We start from the raw sequence: 18,251 nt of genomic DNA, 5'->3' as shown, positions 1-18,251 counted from the left end.
GTAATGAAAGAATGAGAAAAAAGAGTAGTTAAAAATTAAAGTTGTGTGTAGCTTAAAAAAAAATGTATTACAGTTGTTTGTACACATAGGACTAAATTAGCTGAAGTAAATTGATGAGACTTTGAAAAAAGCTAAAAAAACTTTTGTCTTTCAATTCAAACAGAAATGGATTCAATAAAACTCTGCTGCTACAATATTTAAGATTTCAATGAAAGTCAGTTCTCTTGAACAGAATTCTCATTCTAAAAAGTTTGCAAATAGTGATACGGTTTTAATTCTTTTTTTTTAATGAAATCTGATAATAAATGGTTTCACATAAAAATTGAATTCAGTTACTAAAGCGTTTTAAGTGATGATGATAAAGTACATTCTTTTGTGATGCTGATATACATAAGTATTAGCAGTTTCAGTTTTGTATTACTCCTGTATGAATTTGAGAATGAAAGCACTAATGGAATCAAGGGAATGATTAGGAAACTGTTCTTAATCAGTCTTCTAAAATTAAGAAACTGTTTCAGAGTAGAAAGCTTTGTTAGATTTTGTAACTGAAAGTGATACTGTAAGAAATTCGATTTTTTTCATTGCTCTTCTCATTGCGGATAATAATCCTAATTAGAATTCATCTGATCACTTTAAACACCTTAACAAATTTACACATTAACCCAAGGAGAAGAGTGAATAATAAATTTTAATAGCCAAATATTTCAACCCAAAACTTACATATCATTAGTGGCATCAGGCAGTTTGAATACAAAGCAGAATGCAAACAATGGATTATTTAAAACAGTAAGAACCATGAAGACAGCAAAGAGTTCCTATCACCAATAAAAAAAATCTGTAAAATCAGCCTAGCATAACATGGAAATGATCCTGACCACAATATCTTATGGTCTGAAACACACTCCATCATTGCTGCCATAAGTTTGAATGTTGGTTTAAAGAGAGTGCCAAAGCCTCGTTTCACTGGCTGAACCTGAATTGAAATGACTGCTTCTCCCTATCAAAGATATGGAGAGTGTTATATAAGTGCCTTCGTAGCGCAATTGGAAGAACGACGGTGCATTGCGCCCTTCAATTGGAAAAGGCCTAGGTTTGATTCTCGTCATGATGGGAGGAATCTTTATATGGACGTTTTCAATTGTCCATATCATTTCAATCGTCATACGGAGGTAGCAGGGTTTTTTTTATCCCAGAAACTCGGGTTTTTCATCCCGCATACAGACAAATCAGCCCTTCAGAACACACACAATTTATAGACAAAAAAAAAAAAAAAAACTAGCTGTGGTAGTGATGGGCGGTAGATGGCGCTGATGTTGATGAATGGTAGCAGAGGTTCAGTGTAGTGTTGGAGACAGAGAACTGTACAATAGGTGTCCTCCCACGATGAGTCTTCAGACTCCTCGGAGGTGTCATGAATAATAATTATTCTAATCAAACATCATTAGCAATTTAAAAAATTTTTTTTTTTCTCTGTTATCCATTTGTGTTGTTCTATGTAGTTCTTACTATTTTGAATAATCGACTGTTTGCAATGGATTATATTTCTGATGCCAGTGACGATGACCTGTAATTTTTTGGGTTGAAATATACTTGATTACTATAATTTATTGAGCTGATGATTCTAGATATGAATTATGATGGAAACACTTGAGGACTGTTTACAAACTTAGATGAAGATCATCAGTTTATCTATCTGGGCACAGTGCTCTCTGCCAATGGGAGTTATATGAAGGAAGTAAGAAGACAGATTACAATGGGAAGACCAGCAATGACTCAGCTCAGAAAGATCTGGAAAAATAGAAATTATCTATCAACACAAAGATCAAACTGGTCAGATCCTTTTTAGTCTTCTTTGTGGTTCTTTATGGCTCAGAGTCTTTGACGCTTAAAGCAATTAAGAAGAAAATGAATGCTTTTGAAATTTGAGCCTGGAGAAGGATGCTTTGAGTTCCTTGGACTTAAAAAACCAACCTGAACATCAGAGATCAATTAACTCTTCAAATAAGTCTGCAACATGATGGATAGAAGAATCTTTAGATATTTTGGATATGTTTCAAGAAGAATGGGAACATTGAAAAACTCTTCATGCAGAGCCAGATGAGGCAGGCCCAATGATCAAATTTCTGCTCTTACTGGACTAAGTTGGAGGATGTACTTAGAATGACAGAAACAGACAAATGGAGAAAACTTAATGTATTGGGTTAGAAGTCTTCAGTCATGGGAAGATTGACTAAGAATAATTTATTATTCAATCCTTCTCCTTGTGTTATCATGTTAATTTGTTAAACCTTATGGCACAAGTATTGCTGAAACACCTTTAAATATGTTATTTCACTGATGTTAATGAAGAGAATCATGTGCATGAGCAGGCCTAAATCTTACTCAGGCACTTGTTTAGTTATATTCCCCATAACCAAACAAAAATATCTGTTTTGTTATGTAAATGTCTATAGGCTCAATTTCTTTAATAAGTTAATTAGGGCTGAATAAGAAAATTAAATTATTTGAGGTGAGGGGAAATCAATCTCTGTGTAATTTTTAAGTAAAGAACTGATTTATATCTTAGTTACAGCTCTAAACAACAATGTTTACTTATCTTTCTTGGCTGCAAGAATTGACTACTACCAAAAATTTTATTTATTCCATAAAGTTAGTACTCAGCAGGATTCCTGATAATTATTCTACGGGTGTTCCAATCATTTATGGAGATATTTCTATAGCACTGCAAAATTTATAACACTTGCCTGTCCTTTATCAGTTTTTTGGTCAGATTGATCAAATAAAACTAAATCTGTGGTAGATTGTCTGTGCGGTTAGTCTAGTGGCTTTGTACTTCGCAACCATATGCCTGGGGAAGGAGTGTCCTAAGTTCGATTCTCATCAACATTTTTCATCTCACAAGCAGGCAAACCAGTCCGAGGACACACACACAGATAACAGTCAGGAATACTGACCCAGCCATAGATCTGATTCATCAGCCTATGCCGGTTTTGGAGCCTGGATAAAATTTGGGGGGACTAGATGGTACCGTGAACTTCCCACATAAAGGGGGAATGCTGTATCGTCACATGAAATTTATTTATTTTGTGGTAGATTCATTTATAATAAAGATGATGAAAGCAGGACTAAATCATATTGTTGATTATATGTACAACTCTCAAAACAGTTTTATGTTCCAGAAAAATTGTCTCAAATTCCTCTCTCATCAAATAACTGAAAAAGGAATATATTTAAGAGTTACTGATTATTTCATGCTTTTTAACTTGGTCTTAACAGTAAGTGGACAACCAGATATACTAACTCTTCTATCTATAATATCTATAGAGTGTCATAGATAACGTGTTTGCTGATAGGCAGCTTTAAACTGCTTAATCATCCTTTATTTAATTGAACAAAATGAAGCACTATAAGACAAAGTAGAAAGAGCTGTCCTACTTTGGCCAAACAGACAGGACAGCTAATATCAGAATTTCAGAACACAAGAACTACATCCGGTTTCACCAATACAGCCACTCTGGTCTTGCAGACCATGCACTGGATACCCGCCAAAGAATACGGTGGAAGAAAGCCACGATAATACACTGTAGTAAATTCAAATACGAAAGGCTTTTCATGGAATCAGCCTCAGCCCTAAGAAAAAATCCAAACCTCAACAAATTTGGTTGCATGAGACTGCCTCAAATTTGGGAAACCTACATCAGAAGACCTTCAGCCCAATTGCCCAAGAATACCAACATTGCCCGCTACACCATCAGGACTTTAGGAGAGATAATAGCTTTCTGCTTCTTCCTCACTTACTGTTTGTTGTGCTTCCATGCATGTGTCTTGTTTTTAAGTTCCTGTGAAAATGGCAACGTGACGTTGCCGAAATATTGGAAGTGTATTAAAATTTATTTTAATGTGTATCCTAGTATACGCTGTAATTTCCTTAAGCTATTTAGTAAAAATGCATAACCAACGTCTAAGCCTTTACACGAGAATTCCACGAGAAAATAGTAAGAAGACTATACTTCATATTTAATTTTAAAGGTATCAATTAAAATTAAATTTGAAGTATAGTCATACTACTTAAAGTCAGTAATATTACATCATTTTCAGCAGAACATATGTAGTTGACCAATAAGTATAGACAATAATGATTTGTAAATATATCCTATAAGCTCAGGCAGATTTAAATATCTCATATCCTATACTAGTAGATACATCAGCTCTTTTAAAAATAGCTGCACAGCATCTTTGTTTTAACAACAGCTATCATCTCAGATCTTTCTTTCTCATTTATGCAGTCTTATGAAGCTTCCATCATCAACCAAATTGTAAGAAAATTATTCAATTTACCTTCAAGGATGTACAAAGTAGTCAACCACAAAACTTTTTTTTTTTTATCATCATTCGCTGTATATTCTCCTTTGCATATAATGGAAAACTGGAACCTCCAGTTTTACAAATACATTCTTCATTATGTAAACATCTGTACAAAGTTCTATGACTCATCATAAATCATATGCGGTTCAGGCTAGGTCCCATTCCTCATATTATTGTGTCTATTTTCCTAGCTTATCAAGTGTCATCTCTGTCCAGGAGGATGGCTATTATGGATCTCAATACATTCCTATCTCGAGCAAGAGGTCCTTAACAATACAGTGGAACATATTGTAGGATACACTAAAAGAAAGAAAGTAAGAATAATAGTTATAATGAAAACCTGGAGATTAGTTGAAGCAGGGAAAAAAATAAAGCTAAAATTATGTACAAGAAATCCTCTCTGAGAAGAAGAGGAACTTAAATGTATTTTAAACAATAAAGTGTTAAAAAAGATAAATGCCAAAGATGTGAAGAACTAGCTTTGAGAGTAAGAATTTGTGCAGAATAACTAGTAACTAGTGTAGAATAAACGCAAGCAAATCAAATTCATAATACAATAACCATAATGAATTGAGGAATTATGATTGAAATCAAATGGAATATGATGGGGAGGAATCTGCTTTTGAACCAAAACACATGACACCGTGAAGAGCCTGTGTAGCTCAGTGGAAGCGTTTGCACTCCACTGAGCATCCCAAGCATCCACAAATTCAAGTCCAAAAGTGGACTTGAGTTTGTGGATGCATGGGATAAATTTGAAGGTAGGAGAGAGCTGTTTACTGCAGAGGGTCTGCATTTGAGGGAGAGTAGTAGTGTGAACCTGGGTAGATGATCAGAGGAGAAGAGTATGCAACCAGAAACAAAAACTAGATGGCGGGACTATGTAAAATAGCAGAATTAGCGAGATAAGGGAGAAAGGAAGACAAGATATGGATGAAGGAATAGCCTCAAGATGGCAGCACTTGTTAGCCGTCTCTTCACTGCATGCCAATTAAATTAGCCTTGGACCAATTATCCCTGATTGGTACTAGTGGAAACCAAACTGCCCACTCAGTCTCTAAAAGTAAGATAGGGATAAAATGGCATCGCTTACTCCCTATACAGGAATAAAAGGTGTTAGATGATTTGGGAAAAGTAAGTTTCCAAATGATTTTAAATAAACTATAATGAAATCATTAAAAAAATAACAAAAAGAATGAAAAGACAATGTTTCAGTTGCATCTGATAAAAAAGAGAGATACTGTGAAAGAGTGAGGAATTGGTAGTAAGAGAGTTATGAAAAAGTGAATGAGTGATCTGCTGAAGGAAACGGTCAATGCTGGCATGAATGGCATAAGCAATATGAGAGTAGCAAAAGTTAGGAATAGTGAATGTAGTACAAATGTAGTAAATAATATGGCAGAGGTACGAAGACAGAGGAAGATGCAAAAGACTGTGGAATGGTAGAAGAACAAATGAAAAATGGTACAGAAGCTACATGAAAGACATGAACACAAGTAAGGATATTAGAAAAAGAATTGGTATGGTCCAGGAATGAACAGATTCGTGTCCAGAGTGAGACAGAACACTTGGTGAAGAGGTATAAGAAGGAAGGTGCCAGTGGCAGATGAGTCAAAGATGCGAAAATGGAGAAAATGTCAAAAGCATATCTGAGAGGAGCAACGATAGAAGGAGTGACTGAGGCTGTGGAGAGGAGAGAAAATGTAGAGGAGTTGGCTGTACTGGTTGGAAGAAATGATTTGTGAAGAAGTTGAATGAGATAGCATATGATTTTTAAGTATTGTTGTTGTTTGAGAGACAGTGAAGCAAAAGACTAAGAATTGTTAGTGTGTTGTCAAGGTATGAGAGTACAGAGCTGAGGAGAAGAGCAACAATCACAAATGACATGATAGCTAGAATGTGAAGGAAGAGAGGACTTGAGTTTGTGGATGCGTGGGATAAACTTGAAGGAGGAGAGAGCTGTTTACTGCAGAGGGTCTGCATTTCAGGGAGAGTGGTAGTGTGAAGCTGGGAAGATTGATGAGAGGAGAAGCATATGAAACCAGAAACAAAAACTAGATGGTGGGACTGTGTGAGATAGCAGAATTAGTGTGAAATAAGGGAGAAAGGAAGACAAGATATGGATGAAGGAATAGCCTCAATGGGAACAACAGAGTCAAGTTCTTTGATAGAGTAAGGGATTATGGGAAGGAAAGGGGAGCAAGAGGAAGGTTACTATGTTTATACACCAATGCTCCTTGCATTGGTATAGAAGCATCCTCTGTAACCATGTCTCACTGACACCACTGATTTGTTGACTGACTAATTGTATCAAGGTGTCAGTAAAACATGGTTAACAAAGGATTCTATGCTCATCGGAATAGAATGTGATAGTTATAACATTTTTTGAGAAGACAAAGAGATAAATGAGGATGTGGAATATTACTGATTTCATTACAGTTGTGTTCTCTCAATGTGGAATTTGAAGAAAACAATGATAATAGCTTTGACACCATTTGGTGCGAGGTCAAGGACAGCATAAATCTTAGAGAGGATGATAATAATGGGAGACTAACTATGGAAGCAGGAAATATCATGTGCGAGTAGGAAGTTCTAACTCATTCAACTACTTAGGAGAAATTATCTCATGCAGTATGTAGTTGAAGTAACATGTATGGAGAGGAGAAGAAATGTAGAGGAGTTGATTGTACTGATTGGAACAAATGATTTGCAGTGAATAAGGTAGCATATGATTTGCAAGTGTTATTGTTTGAGAAACAGAGAAGCAAATGACAGAGAATTGTGAGTGTGTTGTCAAGGTATGATAGTACAGAGCTGAGGAGAAGAGCAATGATTACAAATGGCATGATAGCTAGAATATGCAGGAAGAGAATATTTGAGTTTGTGGACATGGGATGTTTAAATTTAATAACATCATCTCATACAATAATAATAGAAGATGTCACCATGATGTCACCAATCGGGGAGAGTGATTATGCAGTTTTGACGTGGAGAATGGCTAGCCAGGTACAAGCTTCATGGAAAGAGATGTGTGGAATTACAGAGCAAGGGACTGTGATAAATTAAGAAAATTAATTGGTGACATGCAGCAGCTTGTGGAGAAGAAAGAAATCAGTAATGCCTGGGAGTTGGTCCAGAATCAATTACTTATGGCAACATCAGATTGTATTCCTAAGGTTTGGAGGATAAATAAAGTAAGAATAAAATGGATGAATCATAGAATTATGCAGGAGCTTGTGAAAAAGAGGATGTTATCATCATCATGAAATTCCTAATAGGTACCCACAGGGGGTGTACAGGATAATTATAATAGTACTACATGAAAAAGTTACACCGTTACTAACTTCTAATCAGCAATTTTCCTTCAAATTAATCTGTTATCTGTCGAGATTCCAATATTATCAAATCTTATATTTCTGTCTTTTAAGATGCTTTTTACTGTATCAATCCATCTACATCTTGGTCTTCTTCTGGATCTTTTTTCTGCCAACCTGACAAAGAATGCTTGTTTTGCTAATCTATCCTCTCCCATTCTGTTTAAGTGACCATACACATTCCTGAATGCTAACAATGTGAAGTTCTTTCATAATATCCTCATTTTTAATATGATACTGCCATTGATGCCATCTGTTCCCTCCAATAATCTTTCTCAGAACTCTCTTAGTAGAGGTCCCTGGTCTTTGATCAAGTGTTTTATTTCTAACCCAGCTCTCAGATCCATAAGTTAAACTTGGTTTGAACACTGTCTTGTATAAAGCTAGTATAATGTTTTGACTAATCTCTATCTTATTCCATATAAATTTATTCAGTTGACTTTCTACCTTATCATTCTTGCTAATTCTGCTATCTATTTCCAAATTTAATTTGCCATCTTCACTACAAATTGTGCCTAAATAGCTGAAATGTTTTACTTGTTCTACAGGTTCTCTATTCAGGATGCAATTCACATTTTCAATCATTCTGCCCATTTTCATTGTATTTCGATTCAGAATGCAGTTCATATTTTCAATCATTCTGCCTATTTTCATTGCCTTTGTCCATTCCAAATTTATTACAGCAGTTATTCAATTTGGTTAGGGAATCCTGCAGACTTGTCCTGGATTTCTTTAGGAGTATAACATCATCTGCATAAAGAGCTGAGAGATTAACATATCCAATTTTGATTTCAGGTTTAAAAGCTTTCCTTCATAATGTGAGTGCTGTAACTACCATATTTTTCGGACGATAAGACGCACCCCAAATTTATGAGAAGATTTTTAGAAAAAAATATTTTATTATATAAAGATATTTACAAATTCTTACTTAATTTTTATTTATTATTACAATCATTTGTATTATCAATATTCAGTTCATCTTCACTCTCGGTACTATCACTGGTCTCGTTAATGTCACCGTTTGTATTACTTTCGTCTGAACTATTGTTGTCACTCCCTTTAAAAACTGTGTCATCTTTGGTACCATCCATCACATTACTTATCCCGCATTTCTTAAATGACTTTATAATCGTCTCTTCTTTCACAGCTTCCCGTGAATTTTTCACTCAGGTACATACTTCTGAAAATGTTGGCCGTTTCATACATCCTGTTGCTGTAGCATTGTGATTTGGCTTTGCCATCCATTTGTTCCACTCTTCCTGCATAAAATTTTTGAATGGTTTATTAATAGATCCATCCAAGGGTTGTAATTGACTTGTAAGGCCTCCAGGAATGACAGCTAATTCTGTATTCATTTCTTTCAGCCGCTTCTTGGTTGATTCTGTTTTATGAACTCTGAATTGATTCCACACTAACATCGCACCTGGACGTTTTGTCCATATCTTTTGTATCCATAATTTCATTCCTGTTTTGTCCATCCAGCCTTTATCTTGAACGTGGATAATAATGCCACGAGGAATTTCACCTCTCGGAAATGTTTTTCTCTTGAAGATTAACACATGGGGGTAGTTTTGTTCCGTCCATGCAACAAGCTAAAACTACAGGGAAGTGAGTTTTTTCGTGACCTGTTGTTTTGATCACTATTGATTTGGTGCCTTTTGAATCTACTGTCCGATTTGAAGGAACATCAAAAGTTAGAGGCACTTCATCCATGTTCGCAATTTGATTAAGCTCAAAGTTAAATTTCCTTCTTGCTGATATGACAAATCTATGGAATTCTATAATTTTATCTTCATAGTCAGCCGGCATTTTTTGGGCTAGAGTGGTTTTTGTACACATGCATAACCCATGTCTTTTCATAAATCTAAAGCACCAAGACGGTGATCCGGTAAAATCTAAAATTTCATTAGCAGTTGCCCATCGTTTCGCTTCAAAAATTATCATTTTCATAGAAACAGATATTCCTATGTTTCAATGATTTGTTACCCAATTTTTCATTTGTACTTCTAATTCTGGCCATTTTCCTAGGTGCAAATGGAATGTTTTCTTGTGTTTACATAGCAGTTTTAATTGTTCCTCTTGTTTTCTCCACTCGTGAACCATTTTTTCTGTTGGTGGTGGACCAAAATGTCTTTCTGCTGCTCTGTTTCCATATTGTTTTGCATAATTTATCACATTTAATTTATAACTCACGTTATATGAAAGTCTTTTTTTGTTTTACACTCATTTTTTCTAATTTTAAGATAAAAATTTTAACGACTTATAAAAAATAATTCAAATGAACCGTACAAAAGTACATATATTTACACACTAATGACTATTGACGCTCTAAATCAGTGATTCACCCACATGCAGTGAGATAACTTAGGTACCTACCTTCAGTGGCGTACTTACTAATTTTATTAACATATTGCACCAGTAATTGAACTTCACTAACAGCTTCGGTACAGTGTAAAGATTTGTATTTTAATGTTACCTTCGGACCATAAGACACACCCCAATTTTAAGTCGATTTTCCTATGTAAAAAGGTGTGTCTTATGGTCTGAAAAATATGGCAATTTGGCAAGGTAACAACAATAAAAAGGTGAAGAGTACAAAAATAGGCAGGAACAGTGAAAACATCACTACATTCTAAATGCAACTGTTTTCAATTATCCATCTAGAGAACCTAGTAAAACATTTCAACATTTAGGTACAACTGCTTGCATAGATAGCAAAGTAAATATGGAAACAGACAATAGAATATGAGAGAAATTAGTTAAAATGCTAAACTAGCTATATACAAGACAGTATTCAAATCCATTTTAATACATGGATTTCAGAGGATTAAAAACAGAACCAAGTGATAAAAGAAGACTAGGGAACACAAATATGCATGTTCTAAGAAAAATTTGGAGAGAAAACAGATGGCATCAATGACAGAACCACATTAAAAATGAAGGTAATAGGAAAGAACTTGACAATGTTAACATTCATGAACATGCAAAATGAGCTCATAAGAGATGATACTGGTCACTTAAACATAATGAGAGAGGTAAGATTATCAAAGCAGGTGTTTGATGCCATGATGAAATGAAAAACATCCAAAGGAAGATCATGATCTAGTGAGCTGATGCAGTTAGAACTGCCTCAGAAGATCAAAATATAAGATCTGACAACAAATGGCATTCTAACAGATAAGACTAATTCAGAGGAAAATTGTCAAAAGAATGTTGGTAATAATGTAAACTTTTTATTTTGTACTATCATAGTATTCTGTAGATATGTATCAGGAATTTAATGATGATAACATTATATGAGCTACATCAATCATGTTTCAAACATATTTTCTACATCGAATATTTTAACATGATTACAAAAAATAACATGGATAAGTTTCTTTTGTTGACCTGAATCAGTTGCTCTACAATTTAAACAAAAAAATTCAGCTCTGCATATTATAAATACAGCAAAGTTATTCTGATTTATTACATTCAGTGAGTAAAGCTTTATTTTTTACTAGCCTTATAATTATCATATTTACTTTAAAAAAAATACTTATTTCATTTTGAGTAAATGTAGAAATATCTAACTTAAAACTGAAAATTTTCAATGAAGAAAATTATATTGGGAAGAAACATTTTTAATATGTGTGGGTGTGTTTGTGTATGTGAAATCAGTGTCATAACTATTGGATTACTTTAATTTCCTCTTCATTCAGGACTGAAAGATCCATATCATTTCGACACCATACAATAGGAGGTGGGGGAGTTCCTGTAATATCACACTTAATTTCCACATTGTCTCCTACACGTGCAGTAACATGATTAACCTCTAATGCCTTATCCAAAGAAACAACTGAAACACCTGAAAAAAGAATGCAAATATTCATGATATTTTCAAGACATTTTACATTTTTAATCTAATATTTCAAAATACTCATTAGTAATTCCACATAACCAAAATATGTTTATATGCGTACATATAAAACTGAGCTAATGTTAAAGACTCTTGACTGCTTCCTGTATTTCCAAATCACTTGTTTTGATAAGAATGCAAAAATTACTTTGAAGCAAATAATGCACAAGTATGAACTGACTGCTGGGAGTGCTTCAATTCAGTGCAGCTGGTCTATGAAATCTGTAGGCCATCTTCACTGAACCGAAACACATCAAGCAACCAATTCCCAACTGACTTTTCTATAAACTTATCCATAATCAAACAGAAGAGAACACATTTATCCAAACTATACTGAGTTAGCACCTAGGGTGGCAGATTTTAGAGATGGGCATACTTTCAATGAAAAATTTTTGAGTATGTGGGGCAAATGCTGAAGTATGTGCAGAAGCCATTTATTATTATTTTTTTTTAAATGGTAGTAATAAAGTATCAATAAAGCACTGCTTATGTTTATTTTTGGACAAACTGCTCTACCCAATGCTACAATCTTCCACTTATGGCATTAGTAAATAAATATAGCCATCTATCTTTTGAACATACAGCCATTTCTTATCACTGCAGTATCCACTATTATGCTAACCCATCTGTATCCTTAACAAATCATCTTCACTTCACAAGAGGTATTCATAATACTTCTAATTGAGTGCTGGTCAATCTAAGTGAGTATTATGTGTATCTTACCACAGACATAATTTGCAAACTGAAGATACTGGTTTGAAATTCAGCAAATATTAGTAACTGAAATTATTTAGTTATTTCATTCTTCTAGTACTGTTTATAATAGTATTTCATGGCATAACAAGGAGCAGATTTTTCTCTTCATAAGTATAAGCAGAATTCATTTCTATAAGGAATGGTAAATGCAACATCAATGAAAGAAATCAAAAAGATATATGATTAGCATCAAAGTTAATATTATTATTATTCGTGACACCTCCAAGGAGTCCAAAGACTCATTGCAGGAGGACACCTACTATACAACTGTTTCTGCCACTACACCGAACCTCTACTACCAATCATCTCCATCTACTGCCCACCACCACTAGTATTTTTTGTCTGTAAGCGTGTGTTCTGAAGGGCCAATTTGTCTGTATATGTAGGATGAAAAACTCATTTCCAGGAGAAAAAACCCTGCTACCTCCATGAGATCGGCTAACTCATCTTTGATTAAAAACGTCCACATAAAGATTCCTCCTGTTGCAACGAGAATCGAACTTAGGCCTATTCCAATCGAAGGGTGCAATGTACCCGTTCTTCCAATTGAGGTAAGGGGACGCTTTAATATCTTTTAATATCATTTCAGAATAAGCACTAAGCATAAATACACTGGATACATTGTGAATAAGCTAATATCACATGTATATTGGGCACTCTACAATAAGTCCAGAACTCCACAGGGATACTTATTTACTTTTTTTTAATCTTAAAACATACATGCAAAAGGTTGCTATACCCATATCACATTAGTGCCATGCATGGGAGAGGTTAAGGAGAAAGATGGAATCCATTGACATATTTCTTTCACAGCAACTGACAGTTGTAATCTTTGTAAGACAATGAGGAGGAAGGCAGTTCCAAAAAAATAGTGGTAGATGGAATGAAAGAGAAGAGGGTTCATTAAATTTGAAGCTGCATAACAAATAGGGTGTGGACTAAAAGTTGCTTATAGAAGTATTTGAGGAGTATTCTACAGTTGAATAGATTCGGATTTGTACAGTACATCTGGTTTTTTGGAAAGCTGAAAAATTATAGCTCAGATGTGCTTATGCATTTGTTAATGAGTTTGACAGATGAAAGGACTTAGAGACAATTGATGGTTTGCATTTTAGTGGATTTGGTGTTCAGTCTGGAAAAAAAAAGGGGTTGTTGGATGAAGTTCAAGTTATTGATCCAATCTCACTTTTTGCATTTTTGCAAAATGAGGGAAACTAGAGCTTTTGTGTGGGGGGGAGGGGGGGAAGTACGCAATTGAGCAAGTACACAGATACCGATATGTCAGTTTGAGTAGCAATGTGCAAAATTACCTAAGTTAGTACCACTGGTAACAAATCAGAATGGGATAGTTAGTATAAAGCATCAGGACAGAGGTGGGATGAGGGGGGCTATTGTAATTTATGTACACTAATGCCAATAGCATTCACAATGGGGGAGGGGAGTTTTGGGAATCTGTTAGTTCATCTTGGCCAAAGGTTATTTGCATTAGTGAGGTGTGGCTGACAGAAGATGATATAGCAAGTGGGATAGAATGTGAAGGATATAGTATTTTCAGGCAGGATAGAGAGAAAAGATGTTAATTTTTCCTGCCCATAATAGTCAGTTCTGTAAAAAATGTTAAGAGTGCCACACTGACAAGGTATGCTTGTAAACACCCAAAAAGGAGAGGGAATCCTGATGGTCTTTATTCTGCCTCAAGTAGGTAGAAATCATTCTAATCTTGCAATTTAGAAGACAAACCTAACTTAGATATGGAAATATGGTGTTTGTAAATAAATGTCAGGGACTTATTCTTTTTAAGGAGTTTTGACAGCAGCTGTTTATTGTGTTGTATGTTTTTCTTAACATCATTTTGTTTAAATGATGTTAAGAAAATCCACAGATGCATGTTGGTCCTATATACAACTCTCTCTCTCTCTTCTGAAGGCTACAGTTTTGAATAATGTCTGGAAAGAGTGATGAATAGGTATATGCTAGTATGTGTGAATTTTCATAAGACGGGAAATGACTGCCTTGTAACAAATGTATCTATCAAGGCCAAAGTCCCTTCACATACACTAGTGGCCAAAAGTGGAAATCTTTTGGAAAAGGGTATTTTTGAGGTTTGGTGGCTCATAACACCACTTTTTTTGGTGTAATACCATAAAATTATATATCAATGGAAAGATAATTTAATCAAGAATATAATGTAACAAAGTTTGTTCAATTATCTGTATTCTATGAAAAGTTATAGCCAAATAACCAGAAAAAAGAAGCACAACTTGCTTAGGCTGATATGAAAAAGCTTTCCTTCATTTGAATGTAGCCAATGAGCATGAGTGTTTAGAGAGAATCAGGTGTCACCTGGCTTTGGCAATGAGCCAATAAGGTCACAGTAGGATTCAGCTATTGATGTCATGTATTGGAGCTGAGAGGAGAAGATTTGTCAGTGTGTTATGTGATTGCTATCGAGTTGGTTGGGTTTTTTTTTTGTTCTTTCATTTAGTGAGCTTGTAAAACGTAATAAAATTAAAGAAATGATGCAAAGAGTTGACTGGTCACCCAGAAAGTGATGTAAAATAGTACTATTAAGTGAACAAGGCTACAGTTATGAAGAAATTAGAAAAAAAATTGGTGGAAACTTAACTAAAGGTGGCATTTCTAAATTTTTGAAGATCTATAAGGAGACTCAGTCACTACAAAACCAGACTGGTAAAGGCAGGAAAAGGTGCATAACAGCAAGTGATGATAGAAAAATTGAGAGACTGTGCCCACGTGACAGAAGAAAATCATTTGGGTGTATGCAAGATGAAATTGCGCAATGCAATGTGAAGTTGAGCGCAAGGACTGTTTGGTGCAGACTGCAGGAATTTGGTCTAAATGCTAGAATTCCACGAAAAAAGCCATTTTTATTTCTCAAACAAAGGTTGAAAAGATTAAACTGGGCTAAAACCCATGTTAAGGATAGGGTACTCCCAAAAAAATCATAGCTTTGAGGTAAAAATAAGAATTTTTTTTCCCTTTTTATAACATTTATATACTAAAGAATATATTCCATAATTTTCATACTCAAAAACTTCTTACATTTTGAGTTATCTTTATATTGATCATTTAAATACTCATTAAATATGCAAAAACTTTAACTTGTTATAACCTGGTTTGTAATTGTCAGAATTAAAAAATTTAAAAAGTAAATTATGTAGATTTTAGCTGATACAATCAAATTTATAAACAAACTAAAGATGTAGCAATAAGCTCCTCACTTTTACCCCAATTGTTAACATATGCATGGAATCTTGTGAAATCTCGGCCTGAACTTGGCCCTACTCAAATTCTAAGTCTGATAGAGATACATGCACAATGTCTCTGGCATTTTGTCTCATTGCTTCTGAGGATCTTTCAGACTTTCTACTTCTACCTTCAATTTAGTCTTACCTTTGAAACAAAAAAAAAATGAAGCATTTAGCCTTCATAAATACTTACCTCATAAGGTGGTCAGATAATTCCCTCTTGTGTTTGGTCTACTATAAATGCACTCACCCTAAACCACAAACATAAGTACTGGTTGAAACCTACATGTCTACTTGTCATGTCTACATGTCAATCTAACTGCTCTAGCTTCCAGGGAAGAGTATTCCTCAGAAACAACATCTTGATGCAAGATGTTGCAAGCAACATAAAATGCTTGCTAACTATTAAAAAGAACAAACTCCCACACTGTTTTATATATACCTCCCTTATATGAAAGAGATAAATTTGGCTATCTTCTAAAACATTATATGATTAGAATAGTACAGACTACCTGAATAAAGTTTCTATCCACTTGAGCAGATTAAAGACTTTGACCCTCTCCACTTATTGTATTTATAGTGTCTCTTGTCAATGTAATATCTGGTATGTTCATCCTTTTTGTTCAACATACTGAAGAAATCTTTCAACTTGCAAAATTTAAAAAATCCTCCTCTAGTGAAGTGTTTCCCAACATGTGTAACTTTAGGAAACATGAAAGGTCTTTAAGGGATACACTGCACTTTAAAAAAAAAAAAATTCTGATGCCCTTTTTTTGTTTCTAACTTTTATATTTTTATCACCATACAGTCAGATAAGTGCAGGTCAATTCTATTATTAACTTTTAATAACTAAAAAATCTAAACAAAGTTTTAAACAAAATGTATCTCTTGGTATGTATCGACTGCATCTGGTTCTCAGGTAGAGGGGAAAACAGTTCCACTGCATAAAGGAGGTTCCAAGACAGCTGTTGTAAATTACCGACCAATTAGCATATCAGGAATCATTGTCAAGGTCTTGGAGAAATTAGTCAAGAGAAAAATACAGGACTGGATAGATGAAAATGGGATACTGTATGGGGGGACAACATGGTTTTGTGAAGGGTTGATCATACCTCAGTAACTTGCTCACGTTTTATAACACAGTGACGGCTGAACTGGATAAGGGTAATGGGTTTACAGTGATTCTACTGGACCTTGATAAGGCCTTTGACAGGATACCAGATGGAATTCTAATCAGTAAACTGCAGCATATGGGGATGGATATAGAGTTGGTGAGATGGATAGGAGGGTGGTTGATGGAGAGATATCAGAGAGTGGTTTATTCAGGAGTAGAGTCCAAAAGACAGCTTGTGACTAGTGGTGTGCCACAGGGTTCTGTTCTTGGACCACTACTTTTCAATTTGTTCATTAATGATATAGGAAAGGATCTGAGAGGAAGTGTTCACTTGTTTGCTGATGATGCAAAGTTGGGTAGAACAATAGTGAGTGCACAGGATGTCAAAATTTTGCAAGATGATTTGGATAGTTTGTAGGACTGGGCTAAGGAAAATGGATGTCGATTTAATGTGGCAAAGTGTAAGGTTATGCATTTTGGGGTGAAAAGATTAGCAGCAGTATATCACATTGGTGGAACCATACTCCAGGAGATTGATGAGGCCAGGGATTTGGGAGTGTTGGTGGATAGGGAGTTGGTTTAGGGGGCACCACAAAAGTAGCTAAATCAGCTCATCAAATCACTTGGTTGCTGAAAAATACTTTAACAAGCAGAGACAAACAAGTTATTGTTCCTCTGTATCGAGCCTTGATAAGACCCCATCTAGACTACTGTGCTCAGATATGGGCGCCAGGGTTTCTTCTTGATGGGGAGGAGGTGGAGAGAATCCAGAGACGAGTGAACAAGATGATAGCAGGTGTATGGAATGAACCTTATGAGAACAGGTTGAAGATTTGTGGGTTGCAAAATTTCATTGATAGGCAGAAAAGGGGTGATATGATTGAGACATTCAAATTACTGAGGGGTTTCTATAAGATTAATTTGGATTCCATGTATGGCCCCTAGTCAAGAATGTGGTTAGCAAGGGTGTTAGAGCTAGGTTTTTTACTTGGAAAGTGGTGAATGAGTGGAATAAGCTGCCAGAGTCTGTTGTGGGTGCTATGACTGTGAATGAGTTCAAGACGAGGTATGATAGATACTGTGTGAATATCGAATAGTTGTTCTTGACATGATGTTAGGGCCTCCCTCGATGAGTCTGTCGACTCCTTGGAGTTGCCCGAAATAATAATAAAATCTGGTTGATGGCACAATCATATTCCAACCATTGAACTGTTTGCATTGAAAGTTTAAATTCAAATAATTTGAACCACATGATAAGAACTTTCTACTAAACTTCAGAATCATTCATATCTTAAATAGTAACAGTCCTAAGTGACTGTTTCATTATCTGGGCATACATCTACAACAGTGGTGGTTCATCCATAAGGGCTGCAGCTCCTCCAGAATAAAATGAAAGTTCCTGTTTTATTATCGCCATTCTTAAATTTTTATATATTTATCTAAAGACTGTTATTTTCTTGTTTGTAATACAATAC

The 18,251-nt window shown here is 35.0% G+C and overlaps 1 protein-coding gene across 2 annotated transcripts in view; it reads right to left on the bottom strand.

Moving 5' to 3' along the window:
• LOC150099257 (follistatin-related protein 5-like) overlaps positions 1-18,251 on the bottom strand; it is a 503,787-nt gene that overhangs the window by 106,555 nt on the left and 378,981 nt on the right. For both annotated transcript variants that reach the window (XM_090403821.1, XM_090403822.1), the window contains exon 7: positions 11,420-11,586. In XM_090403821.1, the coding sequence (XP_090259947.1) occupies positions 11,420-11,586 (167 nt within the window). The remainder of the gene's footprint in view (positions 1-11,419; positions 11,587-18,251) is intronic.

Source organism: Typopeltis vanoorti, chromosome 14 (assembly GCF_054136105.1).
Source record: "Typopeltis vanoorti isolate ZY-2024b chromosome 14, IOZ_Tvanoo_1.0, whole genome shotgun sequence".
NCBI classification, from domain to species: Eukaryota; Metazoa; Arthropoda; class Arachnida; order Uropygi; family Thelyphonidae; genus Typopeltis; species Typopeltis vanoorti.
Note: the sequence above shows the minus strand (reverse complement) of the source record. Positions and strands in the feature narration are given on the sequence as shown.